Genomic DNA, 15,146 nt, shown 5'->3' with positions numbered 1-15,146 from the left:
AGTTCAAGCTAGAGAAAAGGAACCACACTCAAAGTCTTTCTTTCTTTATTTATTTATTCAAAGATTTAGACTAGGACACGTACACAGTTTGGTTGTAAGAGGCTTCCAACAACTTGGGATGCCAAAAAAGCAGCCAAAATATGGCGAAGATGCTGTTACTTGTACCCCTGAAGGGTGTGTGGGTATTTGTTGATTGCACTCTGTACAGCACCTTGTAAATATTTTTGTCCTTGTATTGTATCTCTTATGTGGACATAAATAAATGATTAAAATGTGTGTCTTCCATCACAGGTCTCCTCATAGGGTCAGGCTGCGCACTCTATCCACTGGGCTGGGACAGCGAGGAGGTCCGACAGACCTGTGACAACCTCTCAGACCAGTTTGAACTAGGTAAGCTTCACACCGTCTGGGACTGCATGGGGTCCACAGGGGAACCACCTCTCCTTCGAGTCTGTAGCAATAGTGCAGTGGATGTCCCACCTGCTGGAATGTGCCGATGCCCCCCCGGAGCAGTCCAGAAGATTTGGTAGAACCTACAGCTGTGACAATATACGACAAAACAATAACATAACTCAGACATTTCAATCATATGTGACCCATTGTGAATAGAGTTTAGTCGTCTAGCATTTTTTAATCCATCCATCCATCTTCAACCGCTTATCCATAGTCGGGTCGCAGGGGCAACAGCTCCAACAGAGAGCTCCAGACTTCCCTCTCCACAGCAACATTAGTAACTTCCTTCTGGGGGATCCCGAGGCATTCCAAGGCCAGAATAGCATTTTTTCCATTTTCATTTTTGAGTGGTGCAACCACTCCAAGGAACAGCAATGTCCGTGTTCACCTATGTGACGTTAATGTGTTAATGTGACTATGAGCACCAGTATGACTATGAGTACCAGTAGGGGCGCTGTTGTGCCAGAAACAGAGAGAGAGAGAGAGATAGTGCTGCACTGTTGCCTGCTAATATGAGAGAGAGAGAGAGAGAGAGAGAGAGAGAGAGGGGGGTCTGCATGCCTTCGACATGCATAGTGAGTTTTGACTAGACGACATTAACAAGTGGGCAGTCTCCTTTATTCCTAATGCACATACCGGTAATTTCCTTGAAAAATGAATGAATTTAGGTTTCTGGCCAGTTTGCAATCTCTCCCAGTGCAGACTGGGCTGTGTTTGTGTTTCTGAATTCCATGAATTCCAGAATTGTGAGCACTCTACTCTATAATTGTTAGCAGACGGTACATTCTCCACCTACTTCTGAATTATATCAGTTGACCAAGCGGTCTGTTTATTTAAGAGGTAAAATGACGTTTACTGCACTTGTCTCAGCAAAGTCAAGTTTCACACAAGGAAGGGACATTTTAAAGGTTTGACAAAAATGTCAAGCATTTAACTTTACAACATTTTATCCTAAGAGCAAACACTTAGTGTAACACTGCGAAGTCAATGGTGGCAGTTGGGTTTAAAGGTCTTTTGACATTAAGTAGCGTCAAAGACAGCTTATGTGTAGTTTAATGTACAATAATAATGTGGATTATGAAAATAATTGAAGAAATAGATAGTAAAGATACTATGCGCATTTATAACAGATCATAACCACTATGATTCAACAAAGTAATCTCCTATCGTTTCCATTGTCCCACTTAACATACTAACTACAATACAGTGGTTCTCAAAGTGGGGTCCGGGGACCCCCAGGTGTTCCAGGGGGTCCTCAGGGCTATTTGCTTTATTATTTCTTAATGGTCATTTTGGAATAATCTTGCTTTTAATTTTTTTTACACAAATCTTCTCTTCTGGGGGTTCATGACACAAAATATTTTCAGCTGGGGGCCAAATACATCAATCTATGTAGGGGCTCTTGACATGGAAATGTTTGAGAACTATACTGCTTTACTGATGCTGAATCTTTTACATTTCCAGCACCCTCAATTTGGGTTCTATTGTCACGATGTAAATCACACAATGTTATGTTGCTCAAACTGCAAGTCTTGCATGGCCATGTCAGTAAGTAGTTGTGATCATATCACGTTCTAAGAGTTTCTCAAACCCTTTTATTGTAAAGACCCCTAGTTTTGTATGCATTAGGCTATTACCCCCATAACTCTATATGGTTCCATTTGTAAACTCAGGCTTCCACCTTTGGTTCTAGAACTGGTTCCATTCTAGATCCTCACAGAATACCTTACATGAACCTCATACTCAGAAAATAAAGTGCTTCTGAGCTGTGTGTGAGAGAGAGAACCACCGATTAGAATTGTGTTGTATAGGCAAACGTACAGTAGGATGTTAATCTACGGTGGCACAATAATTCACAATCATGGTCAAAGTATAAACATGCTGTCACATTCCTGTCATCCAGCCACAGTCCTGAGTGATGTTTTCATTTTTATTTTGATTTCAGCTTGAAAATCATTGTCAACTTACTGTAGAACTTTCTCATGGTGGACAGGAGTTGTACTGGCTCCTCCAGTACAAACATCACTGGCCATGATGATATTATGATTTAAAAGCTGTACACATAATGGGCTGATGGAGACAGAAAGTAAGTTTTTGGGACTAATTTACAATACTTTAAGTTGGTGATTAATTGGGCAGCACATTACAAGAACTACCTGCAGTTGATAGGTTTACATGTACTACCACTGGTAGTACATGTAAACCTATCACTGCAGGAGGCCTTTAGCTGGTGGTGGTAGTCTACCACCACCAGCTAAAGGCCTCCTGCAGTGTCCATTTCTGTTATAGGGAAATGATGAATTATTATCATTGACTGTTAATATTGTGACTGAACTGGGTTGAATATCTAGCCTTGTGAAATAACTACAAAGTGTTCTTCTTCTTACATAGTTCCACTAGCAGGCTAGAGGCTATATGCTGTAAGCATTGTATTGCTGCCCTCCACAGTCAGTGGTGTGCACTGCGTGTCCGTCTGTTCTTATATTGTAGTACAAAGTCACACACCAAGCTCAGAGAACAAAACATATATAAAACCAGCATTAACCAAATTTCACAGCTTTCCAGTCCAGTTTTGATATCAATATCTTCAAAATAAAACGGCAACAGTAAACAAGTATAGCTTTCTAATAACAGTCGTGCTAGTCAAATGTTGGATTTAATTAGGTTTACCACTTTACAGATCAGCAGCTTAGCACATCCATCCATCTTCAACTGCTTATCCGTAGCGGTCGCAGGGGAACAGCTCCACCAGAGAGCTCCAGACTTCCCTCTCCAGAGCAACATTAGTAACTTCCTCCTGGGGGATCCTTAGGGGTTCTTAGGGGTTCCAAGGCCAGTGAGTCCTTGGTCTGCAAGGGGGTTTTCTCCCAGTGGGACGTGTATCAAGACCTCATTAGGCAGACGCTTGAGAGGCAGCCTAACCAGATGCCCGAACCACCTAAGCTTAATAGCTTGTCAATGTCATTAAACATAATAGTATACCGTAATTAATTTATCCAGTTTCCACTTTCTCTCACCCCTACACGTAAGCTACCCCATTTGAAAAACAGACTGTAAAATCCTCAGTGTTAATTTAACTCCAACGGGTCCATTTGGTTCCATTTCATACACTCTTTGGCGTGACTGAGAAGGGGTACAGGCTTTAGTTTAGACATACTATTGGTCCGACTATCATTAGACCGACTAAGATAACCCTAACTACAAGCACGGGAACAGCGCATGTTCGACCACATCCGACCGTTTTTTCTGTATGCCGGTCCGTTGGTGTGTCTAATCTGCGTGTGCATCCCATTGAGGCATTTGGCATGCAGTGGTAGAAGTATTACTGTCAAATAATTGTAATGGAGTACAACAATTGCCTCTGATAAGCAGTGGAGTGGAAGAGTAGAAGTGTAAAGTATTGGAAAAACAGAAATACTCCAGTAATAAAAGTACCTCAAAATTGTACTTGAGTGCAGTACTTTCCACCACTGTGTATAGTATATAGTTCCTTTTATTCACCAGGTGTGAATCCCTGATCTGACAGCTACAGTAGAACGTAAACACCCCCGACCCACCCACGGACCACAGGAGTACTAGCAAAGCAACGGCTTTAAATGGTTCTGCGATATTAAACATGTCATGTAGAAGGGTTATAATAAACTAAGGGCCTAAATCGTCTGAGCTGCTCCAGTGCCCTCTTGTTCGCATTAAACATGTCACGTCAGCAGTAGGGGTTCATTGTCTTGATCAAGGACACTGTGATGGACTCTATTAAGTCGCAGAAGCAGACTACCTCACTGCCCCAAGAGAAATGACATCTTGTCGGTGGAAGCCTCATCTGTCCAAAACTGTTCTCTTTTCAAGATTCCAATTAAACAGCAGCAAAAGTAGCAACAAGCTCAATCTGCTACTTTTGATGCTTTTGTGTGATGCCGTAGTGTGATCAAGGAGGATGTTGATTAATGAATATTTAATATACAGTATGTAGATAAGAGGTTTCTGCGGACAGCAGCGATTTCAAACCGACAACATATCCATATGCCTTCTCCTCTGACCAACTATCAGTGGACTACTGTAGGCCTATTAGCCAAACTTGAGTACTAGTGTTACTTAAGTCAGTTCTTTTATTTTTTGGCTGTTGTGCTATAATGACGCTGATGCTATGCCTCTCTCTCTCTCTTCCCCTCCTCACAGGTTCGTGTACGATCGGCTGGGCATATTACTGCACAGGGGCGGGAGCGGCGGTAGCCATGCTGCTCTGTACCTGGATGGCCTGTTTTGCAGGGAAGAAACAAAAGCACTACCCCTACTAGGAGAGAAGAGACGAGAGAGGGAGGGGGTACATGATGACACTTCATTTATGCCCCGTTGTACGACGGCGTCGCAAACAGAAAATAGCCGACCAGGCCGCTCACCCATTGGCGTGCAACAACGTGTTAAGGGGGGGGGGGGGGGGGGGGGGGAGGAGTATGGGAGATGGAGCAGGGGGGAAACTTCCGGTTACTTTTATTTTAAACGGGAGTCACGTGCCAGCTCCCGTCCAACCTGCCGTGGTGGAGGGGGAAGGGGAGGATGGACGGCAAATTAATTGTACCCGGCCGCGTCCCTCCGTCCGCCTCCCCTCCGCCGATCCGACGCGTTGTCGCACGGAAACATGTGAGCGGCCCGCGCTTGTGAGTCACTCAGCTATTTTTAGGGGCAACGTGACGCAGTCATAAGACAAAGTATAAAGGGGGCTTTTAAGAAGGACAAGGGGACGACCACAAAGGACACCCCAACGGGCAGCCGGGAGAAAAGGGAGCAAAAAAAACTCTGCCTCGAGGGACTCACAACCAGTACAGCACAGCAAAGCACCAAAGACACTTAAAAGTCATAAGGGTGCACGTCATGGGACAAGTTGCTCAGCTGACGGCAACTGCAGGGACTGTTTTATTTTTTTCTTCCGCAATGCAGCACACACACACACACACACACACACACACACACAAACACACAAACACACACACACACACACACACACACACACACACACACACACACACACACACACACACACACACACACACACAGATTTGAAAACCTGGAACGTTCTCTGACAAGCTATTCTTTAAAAGGAAATCTGTATGGACCAATCCTATTTGTAATAATTGTAATATGTATATGTAACTACCGTAGCTCTTTATTTTGTAAAGAGTGCTCTATTGTTTTTTTTGTCTCTTTGTCTGATTTGATGTCTTCCACCCTTTCTGGCCATCGTTGATTTTTTTTTTGTGGTTTGTGTGTGTGTGTGTGTGTGTGTGTGTGTGTGTGTGTGTGTATGTGTGTGTGTGTGTGTGTGTATGTGTGTGGCCGTATGTGGCCGTGTGCGCGAGCGTGTGCGACAGAGACTTAAGTAATATTATCTCCGTTGTCATGCTGACATGTTTTGTGTATCCCTCTCCACGGCACGTTCTTGCCTTAAACACAGAAATGCAATAATAATCTCTATAGGCCTAAACGTACATAAAAGCAATCCGATGTCGTCTGCACCGCTTCTCAAACACAGTCTCATTTTTGTTCTTCCCCAAGACTCGGAAAGCGTAAACCTCCTATTTTATTTAACGTCATCTCTTCAAGATATGCGTTGTGTACAATGATGTATTTTATGTTAACATACGTCGTTTTTGTATTCACACTTGCAGTTATTCTTTTTTGCCGCATTGTTTTTTGGATTTGTAAATAAATGTTTATCTAAATCCTGTGCTTCAATGTGTGTGTTTATACTTTATATGCCCCAAATACTGAGCATGCCTGATGCCAGTAAAATGCTCTGGGCTAATTTATCCGTCGTAACTCTGAGAGTTTACAAATGCAACCAAATATAAATTGTCTGAGTTAAATAATGACTAGCAGATTTCAGCTCACATTCCTAAAAGGCTTTCCCATCACCTCCTGACCTCGACCGTGTTGAGTTCACACGGGCATCCATTTTGGATCGATGTGGAGGGATAAGCGTGGGTGGGATTGTGCATTAAACTTTTCCTGTTACTGACTTGGTGAATCCCTTCACGCCCCACCACCCCAGTCAGATTATGTGCCTCTGGTCAGGTTACTCAGCTTCAAAGCAGTCTCACACACTAACACGTTTGTATTACTACACGTGTGAGGTCATTAACATTTCATGAATGCCATTTTGTAAATTTTTCCACCATTTTTAACCATAACACTATAGCCATAAGTAGACAATCTACGCTAACAGCTGACCAGAAGTTCTTGTTAGCTCTCTGCTAAATGCCTAATCCTAACCTTAAACCCCATCCTGAATCTGTACCTAATTGTAAACATAATCCATAAAACAAACATTTCTCTCTGAAGGCCAGTAAATTGTCTTCACAATGTCTACAGTGTTTCTTGAAATTCTATTATTCTTTTGGGGCTATTTGGCACCCTCACATATAAAGTCATAGATGAGTACTAAAAACACATTTCTAGCCTAGAATACCAAGTGGCAGCTCCATATGGTAGCTATGATGTATCTCACACTAAATATAGTCTCATCAGCCTGCTTTCAGAATGTGAACGACACAGATAGCACTTCCAGAGCTGCCATACGGTGCTATATAGCAGTGATACTCAACCTCAGGCCCGCGGGCCACATCAGGCCCGCGGGACCATTATGACTGGCCCACCAATGAAAATCTAAAAAAAAGAAGAAAAAAAAATCTGGAAAATGAAATAAAAATAAATAAATCTGAATGAAGTTATCTTTAATTACATTATTATAAGTATAATACTATTAGAGTTGTACTATTACTCGAACGAAAATAAAAGCTTGGGGGGGGGGGGGGGGGGGGGGGGGGGGAGATGCAATGCAAATGAAAGACATATACTGTGTATCCCTATTCCCTGACATAATTTTATAGCTAAACGGACAGAATTCTATTTTATTTGAATGATGAAACAGCTCTTTGTGTTTATGCAAGAAAATGTAACACATTTATTTATTTACATATTGTGTGCATGCACATTGTACTTTGATACATTTTGCGAAAATAAAGCAATTGAAAGAGAGAAGTTATCAAGTATCATTAATGTCGTAATTTTATCTACTGGCCCCTGGCCCCTTGCCATTTTTGTAATGTGGCCCACAGGTAAATCTATTTGAGTATCCCTGCTATATAGTATACATGCTTCATCAAAGGATGAGCTGGAACTCCCGCTTTCAACCAACGCAATGTGCTATTATTAGTAAACTCCATGCCTCTGACATGCTTTGTTTATTTATTTATTTGTCTATTTATTCATTTGGCTCCTATTTTGTGTAACAAACGGCGCTTTATGGATTGGCTCGAGACCAAGTATAAGTCAGCTCATTGAAAATGCAGCTGTAGTGGGTGTATATACTCATTAACACCATCTCCCTCTCTCGCACAATACATATCATCCCCCAGATAATACCCCCCTCCCAAACGCACCACCACAACCTCCACCACTCCCATCTGAGGAGTCTCACTGTTTAATACATAAATCAGTAGGGTTCTTCCCTGCCTTCTGCCGGCGCTCTGATCTGCACAGTGGATTGATATGAGCAACGATTGTTGTTACAAACGGTGTGCTCTGTGGACCAGATGTCATGATCTCCGCTATGACACATTCAGGTCAAGCAGGAAAGTACTCCTTCCCCTCTCTGCTGTTCCTTTTCACCAATACCACAGACCCAAACAGTGGGTGCAAAATAAATGTTTCATTGATCAGAGGTACAGTTTCACCGCAATCGCATGCTGCGTTCATGATTTGCAGCGCTTTGTTCGAAACAGGCCACTGCTGCTGCAAACTTTAGATCAATCTTAGCCAGTCTTGATCACATGACAATAGAGATCATGTGTACCGATTTCGATTTGTGTGAGATTTTGACATATACACATCCAAAAATGTGTTTTACATAAGTCGGCCTCCTGGTGGCACTATAAAGAGCAGATGTGTTGGGCTCTAGGGAGTCTGTGCATACAAAGTTTTACACAGATCGGTGCAGTTATAGGTTAAAACAGGCCAGTCATAGTTTTTTTTTAATGGCTAGAGACTGTGTACCGATTTGCGTGATGTTAGGACAAAATCTGTAGGTACTGTCAAAAAATGTGTTTAGCAAAAATCGGCCTCCTGGTGGAACTATATAACAGGCCCATGTAAAATATTTTGGGCAGAGGTTCAGCTATGGCATCCATGATGGAGTGTGTGTTTGCAGTTTGGCTGCGATCAAGACGGACACACAGACGGACGGACGGACGGACGGACGGACGGACGGACAGGGTGCAAAACATACTCTCTCCACAATGCCTTCAGCCTGGTGGACTATAGGACTCACCCTATAGGCATAGGGAATCACCATATAGGACTCAGGGAATCCCTACTGATTACATTGGGCTTATGAGCTTTTAGCAGTACCTGTCAACCAGTAGGCAATCTAGGCATCCTACCTGATTCACACTTTTAATTACACACACACAAATGCTATGACATATACAAGTATGTTATAAAAGTATATAAACATGTAGGCCTATAATAGCAAATACATTAGCATAATTAGCTAATTCCCCAAAACAAGAAATGACTATAACTTTGCTTTACTTAACTTAGAAAGGTGATCTAAGATCTATGTTTGTGATGGTTAGAAATTCATCTGGTACCATAGTGCAATCATGCCACCTTTTCAATTTACATAATTTGCATGTCAAAAAATGAGGTCAAAATAAGGACATTTCTACATTTTTTATAATTTAGTCAAGATTTAGTCTAGATCTCTTATAGGCTCTGAGTCTATACATGTCTTTGTATTTGTATCTTGCCATGACTAAATTGTTCAACCTTTTGTCATTTAGCATATTTGCATAAATTATGAAATAATTAGGCTAAAACCCATAAATAGCTATTACTGTATATGTTTTGCTTTACCATTATTGAGAAGAATGAGTCTAAGTCTGTTTTGATGTCCATAAAATATAATGTCTTCTTGTCATAAGTTATGTAACCTTGATGACTTTAATCCTGGGGCAAGCCTTGAAGGAATCAGCATGACAGGTCTGGCTACTTTCAAGTCTTCATGTTATTTTGGAGGCGTCCCACACATTTCAAACGCTTTAATAGCGTTCGCCGAACGCCGTTCGGTATGGACTATGGAGGTGGCTACGCGTCGAGACTAGGCCTACTAACAAAGAGGCTTTGAACAAATACAGAAAGCCAATTTAGGGAATCTTGTTTTTTGTCCACTATACTCGCGTCCGGCTACACTGGTTACCCAGGCAACAGCCGTGTGTAGCGTGTACAACCACTGTGTACAACGACGCTAGCTGCGTGACGTCACGTTGACCGTGTCTGCGTCGCGTCCTAACTGTGGCACATGGTTTACTACCCAGGCTACATGGTTACCCAGGCAACAGCAGTGTGTACAACTACTGTGTACAACGATGCGAGCTGCGTGACGTCACGTTGACCGTGTCTGATGTCACGTCACGCTAACGTCCAATCAGAATCGCACTGACGTGGGCTATTCAAACGGTTTTGACGTTTTAATCTCAGTATATTGTTGACGTCTGTCAGAGGCAGCTAGAGCTCTACAGAATTTGTGTTGGAAGTAGTCAATTGTAGTAGGCATACACTCCTTTGAAAAACGACAGAAAGGAATTGTGAATTATTGTAGCTTATAATTCAATACATTTCTGAAGAAGAGCAAACAACTATGTATTTTCAACGGCCTAGCCCACTTTCAGCTATTCATCAAGACAGGACTAGTAATGCAACAGCACACTGGCAACAGTCAGGGGAGGAGACACTTAGGAGATGCTTAAGAGAGGAGAACAAGCCAAAGTTCTCCAGACAATTAGGAGTCGGAGAGAAGCCAAAGGTCTCTAGACACTTAGGAGAGGAGAAGGAGCCAAAGGTCTCTAATATCTCTGGCCAAACTAATGGCCCTGACTCACTTGCAGCTCATTTCCAAGCACTTGGTCCTGAAATGAGTCCTTTTCCAAAGAAATTTGCTATTGATAAGTGTGACATAAGTTATGGAGCCAATCTAAAGCATGGGTTCAAAAGCTTTCATGGAGCCATTCTCTGTGGCATTTCAAATGAGTTTATGATTGATAATAAGCATGAGAACAAGGGTAACACAAGCTATGGAGCAGATCTCTTTCAAATGATTCCTGAAATGAGTCCTTTTCCAAAGGAATTTCTGATTGATAAGCGTGAGGATGAGGGCACTCCGGTGAACTATAGTGACGCAGGCTCTCACAGTCCTGAAATGAATTGTCCTACTAAGGAGGTTCTTACTCGAGGAGAAAAGCAGGATGTGAGCAGGGCTGCATACTCTGCACTCACACAGCGTCGTCTTCCCATCTCGTCTGTGAATAAACGTCGCCATGTGAAGGAGGAAGACGCCAGCCACAAACGGCAGAAACTGCAGGAGACAGGCGACAGCCGCAGCAACAACACATCTGTGACTTCTGTGCACCCGGTTATAGTGAGTGCCCACAGCCACCCCTACTTCAGACCTCAGCCGCATGCGCCATTCAGAACACCTCTCGTCCCGTCATTCGCACGTGCACAGTTTGTCCCGCCATTCGAGCATGAGCGTTTCCCGCCGCCATTTCTCCCGCCTTTCGAGCATGAGCGGTCCCCCCCGCCATACCTCCCGCCATTCGAGCATGAGCGTTTCCCCCCCCCTTTCGCTCATGGTGAACTGTTCCCCCCCCCTTCAGCTCATGGTGAACTGTTCCCCCCCCCGTTCGCTCATGGTGAACTGTTCCCCCCACGATCCCCTTTTGCTCATGGTGAACTGTTCCCCCCACGATCCACTTTCGCTCATGGTGAACTGTTCCCCCCACGATCCACTTTCGCTCATGGTGAACTGTTCCCCCCACGATCCCCTTTCGCTCATGGTGAACTGTTCCCGCCACGACTCCGCCCGCCATTTGCGCATGAGTGCATCCCACCACCATTCCTCCCGCCATTTTCAGAACAATGGTCCCCAGCACCACCATTCCCCCATTCCTTCCCGCCATTCCCTCGATCTCATCGAAAGTCCTGAATTTTGCAAGTCACAGCTTTCTGGTCAAACAGTCAGCTGCAAATGCTTAAAGCTGGACAATACGACATCAGAATCTAAAACAACTACAAACTGTGTGACTTCTTAGGACTGTCGGCAATTGGTGGAAAGGTGGACCAGAGGACAGGACTGTCGGCATGGTGGAAAGGTGGACCAAAGACCAGATCTTCCCGGTGTGTTTAATTGGTGTTTCCTGTGTGACAATTTCACATTTTTTTCACAAAACAAATTAGAATGTTGGCCAGACTGAAATAGATTATACTATATGATACTGAAAACAATTGTATGAACGTGTGTATTTGTTGATGATGTCTATAAAGTAAAACCAATCATTGTGAAATCTATTACCACCGGTACATTTTATATATTTATATGTATTATTTTGGCTTGTTTCATTGATGTATAAATAAAAGTATTTTAAATAAATATATCTTTTCAATCCTCAAAATGTGTTGTTGTCTATGTCGAATCACATTAACACAAAATGTAGGATATACAATTTACAATTTAGGCATTTAGCAGACAGTCTTAATCCAGAGCGACTTACATTAAGCAATTACAAAAAGCATGGCAATACATCACATACATAAAAAGTAGTTATCATGGATGTAAGCTAAGAACGTCACAGTGGAATATCTATATAATGAAACTATGAATCGGCCCTAAGACTAATCTTCTTATAGATCTTCCAAGCAAATTTGTTGTTGTTTGATACATTTGTTTTGCTGTATTTTTCCTGAACAAAATGGAGACGTTTTTGGCAAAACAGGTCTACCCATGTGCTGTGAGCAGATGCAAAGGGGGTGGTGGTTCTGGAATGGTAGAAGTCACTGCTGAGCCTTCTGCAGGTATCGAGGGAGGGCTGATTCATAAAGACATCTGTGATGGAATGCAATGCAATGTTTAAAGAATATTAAAAATTTCTCAAATGTTTTCAAGATGTTTTCAAGATACAAAACTGTTAAGCTACTTTGCAGGATTCAAACAATGGCAGATTGACTCAACAGATCTGCTATTTTTTATGCTTTTGTGTGACTCTGTAGTATGCAAGTAGGGCGTTAATTTATGGGAAAAACACGAAAAGTAAAATATGGAGATAAAAGCCTGCCCAACAGCAACGATATACTGTACATGAAGTAATAACGCCTGTGCGACACCCTGTATCACCTCACCACGGCATATCAGGCTGATCATTGTCGCGTTGTCAACATATATATTGACAACATTGGGTGTGAGCCTCACAGAGTGTGCATAGGAGATGTATTGTTGACCATTTTCACCACCTACAGTAGCTAAGACAAGAAGTCCACTAGTCCAGTATCCAGGTGCACACATGGCCCACAACAGAACAATTGTGTTGAATGCAGGCAGCGCTGCAGTCAACATAGCCTAGGCCCAGAGCATTCACACACAGCTGTTGGGTGGTGTGAAGAGCCATATCACACTCACATCATTGGTACATCTATCTATCTATAAATGCAGTCTCTGTCTGTGTGTGTGTAATCCACGTAACTCGAGAACCGTTCGCCCCCACAGACTTCAAATTCGACACACGCAGGGGGTGCAGTGGCCGGTGTCGAGTAGGTCGGACCCACGGTTGTCCAGAACCGCCCCAAAAAGGCCTCTGCCCGGGCTCTGGACAGGGCCCCTGCCCAGCGTCCACATGGAGCTGGCCTGTTCTGACATCATTCTGACGCCCCCATTGACTTGCAGCCAACAGCACAACAACTAGTTACCAATTCACTGTAAAACATGAACTAATGCATAATCAATGCTCCGTCATACAATGGTATTAGGTGAAGAAAATAGCTGATCTAGAAGATCACAACATCGTTCATGTGACGTGTTATGAGCTTATTAACTTTGATGTTTAACTTGATGCGAGTGAAGTACGATGTAAGTCAGGAACGCAAGGAACTTGTATTGTTGGTTGGTAATGTAAGTTTTTATTTATTTATTATTAATGAGAAGAAATATGCAAACAATTCAGGTAAAGTGTACAGCGCAAACAAAAACAGACAAAAAGAAACAAAACTAAAACAGGACAGGTATAGGCCTAAATAAAACAATACACTAATGTTGGCAAGTTGGTAATGTATGCACCATCTGGTTATGCAACATCATAACGACCACTGGTGTGCGTCACATACATTTGGCCTAGGACTCTCCAAAATTGGGATCGGCATCTGACCTGAAAATCTGGTATCTAATTAGTAGCTCTAATCCGATGTATTATAAATGTAGTGCAGCTCGAACATCGCTGTTAATCCGTAGTTTCTGGTCAGGATAAATCCATGGCTATACAGAGTTGTACGTGTTTTCCCCAATGGAACGTCACGTATAACAAATGGCATTACTAATACACTGGCCTGATAGAGTGCATACAAGATTCACTACTATCTGAAATGAGATTTCAGTTTCCCCCGTCTGACAAGCATCATTGACTGCTTCCAAATATGAATAGAGCATTGCAGACGGAACGCTCGGTTGGTAGATCAACATTTCAATCCACCACATTTCAGTCAGGAAAACTCACAAATGGAATCGAAATGCTTTTAATGAATATAAAATGAGCTATATATTATTATATTTATTTGGTTTGGCGATGAACAGATTTTATTTTAGTTAGGGAGCACACCCGCATCTCACCTACCAAATAGGAGGCCTCCTGAATCTCCCCATTGTACATAAAAGCAGGTCCAAAAGAACTGATGTGGTGGAGGGTGAGTAGCTATTCATAGAAGGGCAGCAGCAGTGGTGGAATGAGACAACACAGCAAACAAGCAAATGAAAAATGCAAACTTCATTGTTTAACCACATGAACCTATTGTAGGCATGTCATAATAAGCGTTAAAAGAAACATTCAGCAAAAATAGGTGAACATTTGACATAAATAATAATGAGAAAGAAATGGGTCTTGAGTAAGACGCTGAGCCATGAGGCCCATAGGGCAGGAGCCTATCTCCTGTCCTGTTTCCGTAGAATGAGGCAGCTTGATACTGTACAAGTACACCCCCTGGACTTGCAGGGACTTACCCCAATCCAACCCTTGATGCAGAGTGCCAAGCAGGGATGCTCTGGGTCCCAATTTTTAGAGTCTTTGGAATCGAACCCCAAGCATCCAGTCTCAGGGTGGACACTCTAACCACAAGGCCACTGAGCTGGTTAAATGGGTCTTGAGCTGGGCTTTAAAGTATAATTCTACAGAGGCTGCCTGTCTAAGGTGTAGTGGGAGGTTGTTCCAAGCCATCGGCCCATAGAAGCAGAAGGCTGCTTCACCGTGTTTTTAAATCAATCCTAAAAACAACTGGGAGACTGCAGAACGCAGTGGATAGTAGATCTACAAGCTCATGACACGTTGTTTTGAAAAAGTTAATTTGTGAGTGTGACATAACAGTCTCAACTTTAATTTCTGCCCAAGACAGTGAGACACACATCATGTTCAACTACCGTTTTATCAGCTTCTCCCACTTTAGAACCGCTGGTTTAACTGTCCATGAAGTAGCATAACTCTGTTCCTCTGCTGGTCCCTTTACCTGTCCAGAAGATGCCATCTCTGCCACAGCATATATGTTAAACTATAAGACCAAATAGATTGACAATTTTGTCAACAAATAAAAACTAGACTAAAATGTTA

The 15,146-nt window shown here is 42.7% G+C and overlaps 1 protein-coding gene across 1 annotated transcript in view; it reads left to right on the top strand.

Moving 5' to 3' along the window:
* Positions 1–6,170, top strand: part of LOC308320778 (LHFPL tetraspan subfamily member 6 protein) — a 60,874-nt gene extending 54,704 nt beyond the window's left edge. The window contains exons 3-4 of the mRNA XM_080771446.1: positions 292–390; positions 4,630–6,170. Coding sequence (XP_080627572.1) covers positions 292–390; positions 4,630–4,748 — 218 coding nt within the window. The 3' untranslated portion in view covers positions 4,749–6,170. The remainder of the gene's footprint in view (positions 1–291; positions 391–4,629) is intronic.
* The last annotated feature ends 8,976 nt before the right edge of the window (positions 6,171–15,146 follow it).

The sequence above is a fragment of the Protomyctophum bolini genome (genome assembly GCF_963924005.1).
Source record: "Protomyctophum bolini genome assembly, chromosome: 9".
Classification (NCBI taxonomy): Eukaryota; Metazoa; Chordata; class Actinopteri; order Myctophiformes; family Myctophidae; genus Protomyctophum; species Protomyctophum bolini.
Note: the sequence above shows the minus strand (reverse complement) of the source record. Positions and strands in the feature narration are given on the sequence as shown.